This window comes from Callionymus lyra, chromosome 12 (genome assembly GCF_982586985.1).
Source record: "Callionymus lyra chromosome 12, fCalLyr1.hap1.1, whole genome shotgun sequence".
NCBI lineage: Eukaryota > Metazoa > Chordata > Actinopteri > Syngnathiformes > Callionymidae > Callionymus > Callionymus lyra.
In genome coordinates this window covers 11,523,246-11,536,066 of record NC_141829.1, presented here as the reverse complement: position 1 = coordinate 11,536,066, position 12,821 = coordinate 11,523,246, and the positions used below count along the sequence as shown (strand labels likewise).

At 38.5% G+C, this 12,821-nt stretch overlaps 1 protein-coding gene across 3 annotated transcripts in view; it reads right to left on the bottom strand.

Annotated features, from left to right (window-relative positions):
• dgkh (diacylglycerol kinase, eta) overlaps positions 1–12,821 on the bottom strand; it is a 59,718-nt gene that overhangs the window by 24,915 nt on the left and 21,982 nt on the right. For all 3 annotated transcript variants that reach the window (XM_087803984.1, XM_087803985.1, XM_087803986.1), the window contains 5 exons: positions 7,547–7,651; positions 5,933–6,065; positions 1,642–1,748; positions 1,243–1,368; positions 32–134 (listed from right to left, as the gene is read on the bottom strand). In XM_087803984.1, the coding sequence (XP_087660110.1) occupies positions 32–134; positions 1,243–1,368; positions 1,642–1,748; positions 5,933–6,065; positions 7,547–7,651 (574 nt within the window). The remainder of the gene's footprint in view (positions 1–31; positions 135–1,242; positions 1,369–1,641; positions 1,749–5,932; positions 6,066–7,546; positions 7,652–12,821) is intronic.

Here is a 12,821-nt window from a genome sequence, read left to right as displayed (position 1 = left end):
GTGTGTGTGTGTGTGTGTGTGTGTTGCCTACCATCCGAGTCAATGCTGTTGAGTGCAGTGGGGGGGATGATTGAGACTTTGCATTGACCGAGAGGACACTTGCGAGGGTACGAATCCATACATGCCGTGTGCACCTGCAGGAAGACATCTTTAATTACAGCAGTAATTACACGGATCCTTTTTTTTCTTTTGCTTGACAAATACTAGGCAATATTTGGAGATGAAACAACTTTATAACGGTTTTAATTTAGCTGAGAATAAAGTGTTCATGCCTGATGTTCTCTGAGAAATAAGGAAAAATGTCATTGTTGTGTATTTTTATTCAGATTAATAATAAGAAACTTCTTGGTAATTATCAGCTTCCAATGTGAAAGTATCTACTAATGGAATTTTGGAAAAGTACAAAATTCCAGGAGGGAAATTATTACTAAATTTACGTGTTTTATGATCAGAAAAATAAAGCTTATTTTGAGGTATTTCTCATGTATATTATTGTTTTCTTCTAAATATATGAAGTTAATGAATAAAACATGGAAAAAAGGAAATAAGATTTATATTTTTTTTAATTGGAGATTTTATTTTTAACCCTTTAACTCCGGTATTCCTTGTGTTGTCTCAGGGTCAAGGTTATCCGAGCACGCAAAAAGAAATGTGTTTGTGGTATCCCTTGATCTGTCTCAGGGTCAAGGTGACTCCAAGTCCTGCAAACAAATGTGTTTGTGGTATCCCTTGATCTGTCTCAGGGTCAAGGTGACTCTAAGTCCTGCAAACAAATGTGTTTGTGGTATCCCTTGTGTTGTCTCAGGGTCAAGGTTATCCGAGCACCCAAAAAGAAATGTGTTTGTGGTATCCCTTGATCTGTCTCAGGGTCAAGGTGACTCTAAGTCCTGCAAACAAGTGTGTTTGTGGTATCCCTTGCGTTGCCTCTGGGTCGAAGATGAACGACCTCCACCACTGCATATGTATCTCTGGAAGCCAGGGAGGTCATTCACCTTGACCCAGACATAAGGGATACCACAAACACATTTGTTTTCAGGACCCTCGGGTCACCTTGACCCTGAGATAACACCATTAAGATGGTTAGGCCAGATTTAACTTGCATATCAAATCCTCCACCCACAAAAGTATATATTTGAATATATAAAACTATATATTAATGTCCTACTTTAATGAGATATTAACATTTAAAATCCAAGTATCACATATATATACGTCTAAAAGAAGAAGAATCCAAGAGCTCACCATAGCTTTGCACCAGAGGCAGCGCCAGTCCTGCAGTCGCAGCACGCTGCCACACGTCTTGTCGCACACGGCACACTTGGCGCTGACCGGCAGGTTTCCCTCCAACCACTGGTGTGGCATCGCCACCTGAACGCCACGGACACAGACATGAGACGCCGGGCGTCATTACCTTCCGTTCCCGCGGCGCCCACATTTATCTTCCGTGTCAGCTGCTAATAAATTCAGCCGGCGCGCCATCCGATGCGACGGCAGTAGGCTGCGGGCTGACGATGTGAATTGATAGTCGAGTTCTTTTAATTAAATGAACAAAAGCAGGAAACAGTGGCTTCTTTGCTCTGCTGGGAGGCGTCGTTGTTGAGCGCGAACAATGGAGGACCGGCTTCTGGAGTCAAGACTCACCCCGTCCTCGTCCTCCATGATGTCTTTGCCTATCGACGCCAGAGTCGTCCACTTGCAGTTGTTGGTCGCTCGGACGGCGCAGCGTTTGTGGGCTTTGAACTTGCACACTTGAAAGAAACAAGAGAGGAATAAATACTTTAAAACGCGGTGAATTTAAGTGTCACGGTTGCAGTTAAGTTGGCGCCAAAACATTATGACCACCAGGATTAAATACAAACCAATTAGCAAAAGAAAATAATTATTATTTTAAAACTAGAACATTTTCATTTACAAAAGAAAATGCAGTGTGAATTCATCTGTAAAGTGTTGCTTGAAAGTATTGAATAAGTATTCAAAGTAAAAATGAGTTGTAAAAGTACAAGTAGAAGTAGTAGAATTAGTAGTAAACTTATAAGTAGAATTAATAGAATAATTTGTAGTAAAAGTATAAGTATAACTAGTAGTAGAATTAGAAGTATAAGTATAATTAGTAAAAGCAGTATTCTAATTAGTAGTCAAAGTAGTGGTAGAATTATTGGTATGAGTATAAGTATTAAAAGCAGTAGTAGAATTAGAAGTAGAAGAAGTAGTACTAGAAGTACAAGTAGTAGTAGAAGTAGAAGAAGTAATACTAGAAGTACAAGTAGAAGTAGGATTAGTAGTAGAAGTAGAAAAAGTAGAAGTAGTAGTGGGAGTAGAACGAGAAGTAGTAGAAGAATTAGTATAAGAAGAAGAATTACTAGAAAAAGTAGATGTACAAGTATTCGAATTAGAGCACAATTCATCACACATCATTCACACAATGACCTGATCAAGGTGGTAAAGAAATGTATTTATCAGATCCATTGGTTCAACTCATTTTACAATGTTTACAAATATTTATTCTGCTCTTTTTTTTAAATTGTAATTTTCTTAGAAAATCTAAATAATTCTGAATATTAAGGAAATAACCCAACACTTTTCTGGAAGTATTACATTTTTTGAAGGATTTAAAATCTGAATTGGATTTCTTTTTAATTATCAGGAAAGTAGTACTCATTATTGTATTATTGTATTTTGAGAAAACTATATTATACTGTAAATTTAACATGGAGGAAAAATACACATAATATAATAATAATAATTTATTCTGTAATAGGGTTGATGGATGTACAGCCTATCCCAGCTACCTGGGGCAACAGGCAGGGGACGCCCTGACACTAAGTGCACACACCCACACACACACAGGCAGGTTACACTTATTCTACTTTATTTTAATTTTTCAAGTGAATGATTGAATGTGTATTAGAAAAATAAATATGCAGGTAACTATAATCGATAAAGTTTGAACAAATTGTGTTAAAAAACATAAAAATGGAGGGAAAAAAATCAATTGAAAATGTGTTTCAGTGAAATCTAAAACAAAACATCTTCAATTTTATTGTAAATAGCAACACATGCAAAAGGGGTAAAATATAAAACTGTAAAAACTGAATTACACTTTCATGGTTTCTCTCGTGTATGATGGAGAGAATGATTTTAAGGCAGTGATATTCAAAGTGTCGTCACAAGTAAGAAGATGCAGAAGCAGCACGAAGCCATCTTGGGATCACCTGCTCCAGGACGTTACTAAAAACAACACAAACCAGAGGAGCTTCATCTCCTCAGCAATGTCTCCACAAACATCCAAACATGGAACAAACCAAATGAAAGTCACATCCGACGCTCGATACTCGACTCCAGCGCTAAACGCTGTCAGGCAGCATTAGCGGAGCATTAGGACGACCTGAGCGCTCTTTAATGGCCGACGATATCCAGAGCATTCACAGGAAGCAAACATTGTTGTCAAGACGGCGCTGGAGCGGCGGCGGATCAATCCCCAGAGTCTGGAGAAATCCCAGTGAAATCTAAGAGGCTCTGATTGTTCGGCTGCACGTTACACGCCTGACGACGAGCCTCCTTTTCAATCCTCGGGTCGCCATGGGAGATCCTTCACCTCCTCCGTCCATCAACCCACGCACTTCATCACCGCGTCGACTGCAGGACGTCGACGGCTTCATCGCGGCTAAGAGTAAGACGATCATAAAATCCATACGCCGGGAGTTATTGTGAAGACGGATCCGTCGATAAATCATCTTAAACGACTGCAACACAAAACATCCTCAGACGTCTGGAGAGGTTCGGAGAGTTTTATCGACTTCGCTCTCGCGTAAGTGGGGAGAGAACTTGGGGGAGAAAATGGCGACAAGTCAACTGGAAAGCACTTCACACTCTTCAGCTCAACACAGGCTGCAGCGACCATGTTTTAGCACCAAAAAATACAGTCAACGCATGGCTACACTTGAAAGAATCACACGAAATCTACACTGAAGTTTCCCTGTTTATTTTAGATCACATCATCCATCCATCCATCCATCCATCCATCCATCCATCCATCCATCCATCCATCCATCCATCCATCCATCCATCCATCCATCCATCCATCCATCCATCCATCCATCCATCCATCCATCCATCCATCCATCCATCCATCCATCCATCCATCCATCCATCCATCCATCCATCCATCCATCCATCCATCCATCCATCCATCCATCCATCCATCCATCCATCCATCCATCCATCCATCCATCCATCCATCCATCCATCCATCCATCCATCCATCCATCCACCCACCCACCCACCCACCCACCCACCCACCCACCCACCCTTCCTTCCTTCCTTCCTTCCTTCCTTCCTTCCTTCCTTCCTTCCTTCCTTCCTTCCTTCCTTCCTTCCTTCCTTCCTTCCTTCCTTCCTTCCTTCCTTCCTTCCTTCCTTCCTTCCTTCCTTCCTTCCTTCCTACCTTCCTTCCTTCCTTCCTTCCTTCCTTCCTTCCTTCCTTCCATCCATCCATCCATCCATCCATCCATCTCTTCCCTTTATTGGAATAAATAATTAGCTGGAGTTAAAAACACACACACACACACACACACACACACACACACACACACACACACACACACACACACACACACACACACACACACACACACACACACACACCTCCATCACTGATCTTCCCAGAGGTGACTAGAAACCATCATCAGTCCAGTGAAAGCGATAATTAAATTCTGCTTCCTGTCGCTCACACATTCGAGCCCCAGTAGATCCTGAAGAACCTCCGTGTCCTTCTCACACCCACACCTTTCACAGGTGAAGACCTGACTTTGAGTCACCGCAGTGACAAGTGGTCGACAGAAGACCGATGCTAATAGAAACTTTGTGATTTCATGAGAGGATTTCAAGACGTTTGCCACCTTTTAGAAAAAGATGTTTATGAGTCACAGGTGCTTTCGTAACGCAGAATTAATAGACCTGTGAACGTGTGAAGGTTCATCACCAGCTAATCAGGAGGTGAAGACGCTCAGATGCTAACACCCCTGAAGTCGCCTACAGGGAATCCATCGTCCAGTGTTTCCACTCATTGGAAGTTTCAACTCTTAACCTGTTAAGATAGTTGGTATGTTTTCCATAACAAAAGTTTGGATTTGATTTACTTTTTTAACTACCCATAATGCAACATCAAAGCTGGCATTCAGCCATTTGTAAATCACTGCCGTATCTTATTAATGTTAATTATTTTTATTTTATTTTATTTTATTGTTTTTATCTGTATTATTAGTGGCAAAATACTTAACTTGTATTTCAAACGACTTTCCTCACTTTATTTATTCTGCTGCGCATGTGTGTGTATATATATATATATATATATATATATATATATATATATATATATAGATAGATAGATAGATAGATAGATAGATAGATAGATAGATAGATAGATAACATTTCTGACCACGATGTACGAAAATGATTAAAGATTTATATATTTTATAAATATGAGAGTCTGGAGAGTGTTTTATTTTGAAAAAAAACCTGATTATCTCCAAAATTATTTTCTTAGACATTTAAAAGATCTTATCTCTGCCACGTCACTCAGACCAAATTTAAAAAAAACTATCAAAAATATAAAAAAAACAAAACCCAACAATATCTAGATTTTAAGTAGGTTCTAGAAGAACCTATTTTTTTTCTTCCGTCTTCCTCCTTCTCTGTCTGAGTAGAAAATGAGTCAATAAAGTCACGATAACATCAAGAAGTTACTTTGATAACTGACTAATCCAGGAAACACACTAAATGAATAGTCATAAAATGATCATAAAAGCCAAATAAAGTTAAATCTTGGAAGTAATGTTACTAACTAAAATGAGCCTCAGTGCAGCTATTTGAACTTATAAAGTATAATTAAACATCAGGGGTTAAAGTCGGCGTCTTGGTCGAGGCTACTCACCCTCGCAGGACAGGCCGTGGGACGTGACCCCGGACAGGCTGTCTTTGCAGACGTTGCAGAAGGTGGGCCGTGCGTGGGAGCAGGCGTACCAGTTGTGCATCCCTGAGAAATGTTCCACATTAAACTGAGCCGTCTGACGAAGAAGAAGAAGTGAAAAGAGTTGGCACCAGCGGGAAAAAAACACATTCAAACGTAGTCATTTTTCACATGAAATAATGTAAAACTTATATTAACTCTTGTGTATGTCTGGGTCAAAGTGACCCGGAGGCCAGAAAAAAACCACACCACAACGGATACCACAAACACATTTGTTTTGGGGCCTCTGGGTCACCTTGACCCAGATATAGCACAAGGTTTAAAAATGATTATATCAAGTGTACAAGTGTGTGTTTTCCTGTGTAAAAACAAGCTAACAAAACAACTGGATCAGAATGACAACTGAAACACAAAAGTCCAAAAAGTATAAACAGAAGTTACAAGAGCAAATTGTTTTACACCATCTTATAAATTCTGGACTTCTTTTTTTTTGTTGCCAAGTTAGCATAGCTTTTTTACGGCCATGTACGTTCACTGTTAGCAATGTTAGCAATTAGCAGACACGAAATGAATAAAACATCTGATTATAACTAAAACAAACGAAGAAGAAGAAGGATGAGATGATATCGTACGTACAGAAATCTGCTCTGAAGGTGATTTTGAATCTAATTTTATTCTTATCGCTAAGTTAGCGTAGCATAACTAAGAGGCATTAACAATGTGTTAACAATTAGCAATGTAGCATTAAAAATGAGTCAGCTACATTAAAACATAATGCACTTTATATAATATTAATCTGGGGGAAAAAAACGATGAGATAATATCACATGAGAGAACTTTAAAAAATGCTTTTGTTTCTTATGCATTTTGTTTAGTTATCATAGCATACATTTGTTTGAGGCATCAAAATACCAGTCAGCAACGTAGCGTAAACAAAATGAATTAAAAACACTCATTTAAAACCACCGAAACATTGAGATCATCACATACTTTTATTCCATAAAGCGCCTTCTCCATCCCTGCTTGTTGAAGAACCTCAGCGAAGCGCAGGAACCCCATGAATAATTCAAAGTAAATACAGTGGAACAATAGATTCTCTGCATCGTCTCTGTTGAGCTTCCACTGTTGAATTCCTCCACTGGACACTTGAGCCTTATTTAAAGGTAAGTGTTGTTGTGAGATCTGATGTTGTGTGTGTGTGTGTGTGTGTCGGGGTGCAGCTGCATTGCAGTGAATCGAGTTGAGGAGTGGGGTCTTGTATAAGACCCCCCCCCCCCTTTCACACCCCCCTTAAAAAAATCATAAATAAACATGTCGCCCCACTTTCCTCCCGACGCAAACATTTCATATTCCTCAGAAGACGTCCATGGACTACATGTTGTTCCCCGGCGTCGGGTAACAAAGCGGCTCATAAAAAAAAAAGCGGGTGAGTGGTCGCTGACAGGTGGCGGAGGCGCTCGCTATATGAGTCATCCCGGAGTCCAGCTGTTCACCCCCAAAAAAAAAGAAAATCTCTCGGCGCATGTTCATGCAAAAAAAAAACAACAAAAAAAACATTGAACTTCTGAGGCTTCTTACCTCATAATGCTCCCTGGACTGGACCGACTTGAGCGAACTGATCCAGTCCTCCATCTCTTTCCTGTTCTCGGCGCAGAGGATGAGCCTGCGGAACGGAGTGATCACCTGGAGGAGGGAGGAGATACTGTAAGTACCTCAGCCTGCGGTGCCTCTGAGAGGAGGGAGAGAGAGGGAGAGAGAGAGGGAGGGAGAGAGGGAGAAAGAGAGAGAGAGGGAGCTGGGCTGGACTTTTTAAGAGAGGAGCCCCCTCCTCCCTCCATCTTCCTCGCTCTCCCACTCATTAACTCTCTCGTCCTCTCACACCTTCTTCCAGATCCCTTTTTCATCTTCACGCTGCTTTGAGGCAGATCGCCTCTGACAGGCCCGGGTGACTCGGACGACCCTCCACCCCTCACACCACACCCTCCACCCCACGACATGTGTGTGTTGAAGCCTGTAGATAACCCCGAAGACACGAGGTACCCTTTCAACACCCCATCACTTATTCATGCTCCCCTCATCTCTGGCGAGCTCAGTGTCGCCACAGCTTCTCTCACCAGTTCAATAAGATGCTCGTCCGCTTGCACTCGTGTCTCGTGAATCAATATTAATGCATCAGGAGATAAAGTCATTAAGAGAAAATTCAAACTATTAATCTTAGTTCCATTGATACTTGCAAAAGAAATGTTTTGTGATATATCCTCAGTTCTTTATTATTTAACATCTAATATATATGAGCAACATTTGAATTAAAGTCATTTTTATATTATTTTTTTTTGGAAGAAAATTGGATGATCACAACATTATTTTAAATTCTCATAGGATTTTATTAATTTTTAATTCATTAAAATGCATCTAAAATGTTCATTTTTAATTTTAATTTTTAAACTAATATACCGTGAACAACATCTTCTCACTTCTTTATTATTCCATGTATAATAGATGAGAATTAGGGCCAAACAATTTAAATGTAAAACATCAAAACAAATTAAATCAATTGTTATTTTGTAAGAAATTTGGATGAGAAAATATCACGTCATTTATTTTTATTCTGATTGGATTTTTTTTTTATTCTTGATTTATTAAAACGTTCTAATCTAAAATGTTCATTTTTAATTAATTAATTAAATGATTAAAAATGGTATTAAATTATATTCTGGGAAGAAAATAAATATACTGTAAACAACATCTTCTCACTGCTTTATTATTTTTAAACAAAGAGTAATATATGAGCATTACAGCCACAATTAAAGACACATTTATTCAAAACAAATTAAATGAATTTTGTTCTCTGTGTAAGAAAATTGGTTGATAAAATATCACGTCATTCTTTTTAGAGCTTTTTTTTTAGGATTTTTGTATTGTTGATATAAAATATTCTCATTTCTAGGTCAATTAAAATGTACTATAAATGTAAACCATTTAAATTTAAATTAAAGTCAAGTTTATTTCCAAAAAATGATACAATTTTAGTCGATAAATGGGACAAAAAATGAAATAATTTCATTTAGATTTCATCTTTGAATTTTTAAATTCTAAATTTAAAATTCTTATTGCTTAATTAACTGAAATGTATAATGGGACAAGAAAATATAATGTTATTTAATTTATATTTTCTTAATAAAACGTATTGCTCCTTTATTGTTTAAAACGTTTCTAAATATACACATTTTAATTTCAATTCTTTTAAGTTAATACTATTCTGAACAATCATCAAAAAATGCTCAAATTAAAGATGATATTGAATCTTATTTTGTTTGTATTGAATAAAAATATTTTATTGGTCAAAAATAATTGTTTTAAGTTTCTAAAAGGTAAAAAAAAATATTATATACATTAAATATAAAGGATTAAATAAAAATATTTATAGTGATTTCATTTTCAAAAAGAAAAACAATTATATAAATAAAATATGAGGAAAAAATAACACAACAACAATGTAAGCAAAAAAGTATATATATATACTGTATATATATATCGAAAAGAACAAAAATACATCATATACATAATTAAATGTTTAGAAAAAGTAAATTAATGGTAAATACACAAAGTAAAACTATTAAAAGTATTACAACTATTGGTAGAAGAAAAATACTTAGTGCATACACCAATATGATACTTCACATTTTAAAACAAGAAATAAGAATTATTGATCAATATTTCAAACTCACACACACACACACACACACACACACACACACACACACACACACACACCTGATCTCAAAATAAGCATCATTTGTTTTTAGTCTCGGCAAACGTTCTCTGGTCCATGAATTCATCACGAGACCTCGTCTGTGTTTTGTTTTGTCTGCAAAAGTGTTTGTCCTCTTGTTGCCCTCCATTCAAGGGAAGCTAATTGAGTTATCGTTCTTCTTCTCTCACGTAAGTGGAGACGACGGCTGTGGAATTAGACTATGTGAGTTTGTTCAGCTGCGTTGTGTGTTTGCGCCGCAGGTTCGACTCTTAACCAATCAGCACTTTACAATGTTTTCACTGTGTAACCTGCAAACCTGCTGACGGTCCAGTGTTTCCCTCCACAATACAAGGTTCCTGCAGGATGAAGTGTGTGTCTGTGTGTGTGTGTGTGTGCGTGTGTGTGTGTGTGTGTGTGTGTGTGTGTGTGTGTGATGGCATGCACATCGCTAAATTGATTCTCTGTGAAACACAGTCGAAGAGCAGACATTCTCCTGGTGTGTCTCTGCGACAGAGGAGTGATAAGGTCAGTTGCCATTGGAAACAGGAAGAGCTGTTTCTGAAAAAAGCTGGAGGCATCCCTCGAGTGGGATCCTGACCTTCAAGAGTGTAAACATTACAAACCAAGACCGAGCAACTTCATCTGTTCAAATAAAATCTCTCGCTAAACTTGCTAGCGTAGCTGCGCGAGGACGACCTGCAGAATTGATTTGGATCTTCAGGACAAAGTTAATAACGTGTATGGGAACCATCTGGATCCGAAATCATTTTGAAGAATCTTTCACATGAGTCGACAGGCTGTGCCGCTTTCTATCTCTCGCCTATTGTGTGTGTGTGTGTGTGTGTGTGTTTGTGTTGAGTGAGTGTATTCCAGAGCACTACTGCCACCCATTGAGTAAAGCTAAAAACTAGCTGCCTGGAGGTTTTAATAAGATACAAAACTGCGAAAAGATTTAAAATTAAAAATGCAGTTGCCATTTAATTGTCCCTTTAACATGCTTGCATGGACTTAAGTTGTGCTAGCGTCTTTTTTAGGCCGATTGCGCCAGATTCCGAAAAATGACGCGGAAGCTGCTACAAGCTAAAAGAAGGTCAAAAACTTTGCCATTTTTAAAAGTATGTCACTTGATTAAAATGAGAGATTAGGAACTCTACTTCCCTTTAAACCGTTCCTCAGAATGAGACTAAAATTAGCCTATTCAAACATGAACAATTTCGGCCACAAAAGACGAAAAAAAATCAGGCTTAGTCCAGCAGTTCATGGCGGCGATTTTGAGCCCAAAAAGCCCCCAGTAGCACCAGTGAGAGAAGCTGAAACACGTCTTTTATAGATGAAGGCGAGCTTTATCATTGGGTTTTAGGAGGAATACCCAGGACAGATGCAGTGTCCGACCGTATCTATACAACATTAGAGTCATCTCCTGTTGGAATGCCACCACTTGAATGCGAGGCAGCGAAGTGCGAAGAATCTCCTCCAGATTCCGGGACTTAAAGTGGACGTTAATAACCCGAGACAATCCTATAAGCTGCAGTGAGTCTCGTCAGAGAAGGAGGAGCAGATCCTGCGTCGCTTTTGACTTTTTTATTTTTTTACTCGTGGTTGTTTGTGGGCAGAGCGTGCGCTCACATGCGCTCACATGCACTGGTGCTACAGTGTCGTTGTGCTGCGACTGATATCACAGGAGCAGACGAAGAAAGAACTGACGAACGATTCCATCAGGACGACTCGTTTATTAGCATTAGCTCGACATTAGCTTTGTCATCTACTGGAAATGGACATTGAGCATAAGAAATAAGACATGAGGAAAATATTGACTTAAGTGTGAACCTGAAATGAAAGTAGAAAAGCACTCAGTGAGCGCATATGTCTGGCAAGAAGATCATTTAACGCAACAAAGTCAGTAAATCAACTTATATTTGCCGACACCGCTACATTTTTACTAGCTCATAGTTAAGTCTTGAGACAAATTCTTCAAAAACCTGGAACACAGCCAAAATATTATGGTATGTTCCATTTTTTTTTTCTTCATCTTAACCTTTTAAGGGTTTTCTTTTATAGCAGACACACTTGGATTATTTTTTTAATTTTAAATCGTAGGTATTTTCGAGAATACCTAAGACATATAATGCCCATATATGGTCTTTTTTTTTAGGGTATATTTTTTGTTAAATCTATTTTATTGGTTAATGCTATTTTGAGTTATTTTTCCTGCCAGCAAAAGTAACATTAAATGTACATTTGGTTGAATAAATATTAGATGACAAAAATAATATTTGACGTGTATAGTAATTATATATATTTTAAGTATCCGATCAGGTATAAAGTCTTTGGAAAACTTCGATTAGATTTTATCTTACAATAAATACAAAAATAAAAAACATAATTCTATATATTTTAAGTAATAAAAAACGTAATTCTATATATTTTAAGTATCCGATCAGGTATAATTCTTTGGAAAACTTCTTTAAGCAGCGATAATTTTAGTAGATTTGATCTTGCAATAAATACAAAAATAATAAATGTAATTGCGATATATCTGTGGATGTGTTGAGATGTGTGTGTGTGAGATAGTTCTTGAAACTGAGTTTTTCTTCAACACCACTCCTGTGCTGGTGCACGTGGAAAATGCACGTGAAGCACAAACACGGAAGGAAACATCAAAAAAACTCACGCCGACCCATAATCCGTAGCAACGAACTTGAGACGATATCACGACGAGGACGAGAAACACCGAAACGAGAGCGTAGATCCACGCGTTTAGACGGCGGTCGTAATGTTTTGGCCCGTGTTCATGAACGCTAATGACATGGAGATGAAACCGACGCATGTTTGTTCGTCCTCTACGAGTCTCTGAGGTGAAGCACCTGCAGCAGCAGCAGCTTCTCCCTCCGACTGTGACTCCTTCATGCACGTGATCATGTGACAAAAAACTGCCTGGTTACCTTCTGGTCTGACGTCGCTGAGCTTCTCGTCGCTCAATCCCGTCTTCATCCCTTTCTCTTCTATGCAACATCCATCCGTCTCTCCTTCTCCCTCTCTCTCCCTCTCTCTCTCCCTCTCTCTCTCTCCTCTCTCTCCTCTCGACGTCAAGGATGATGC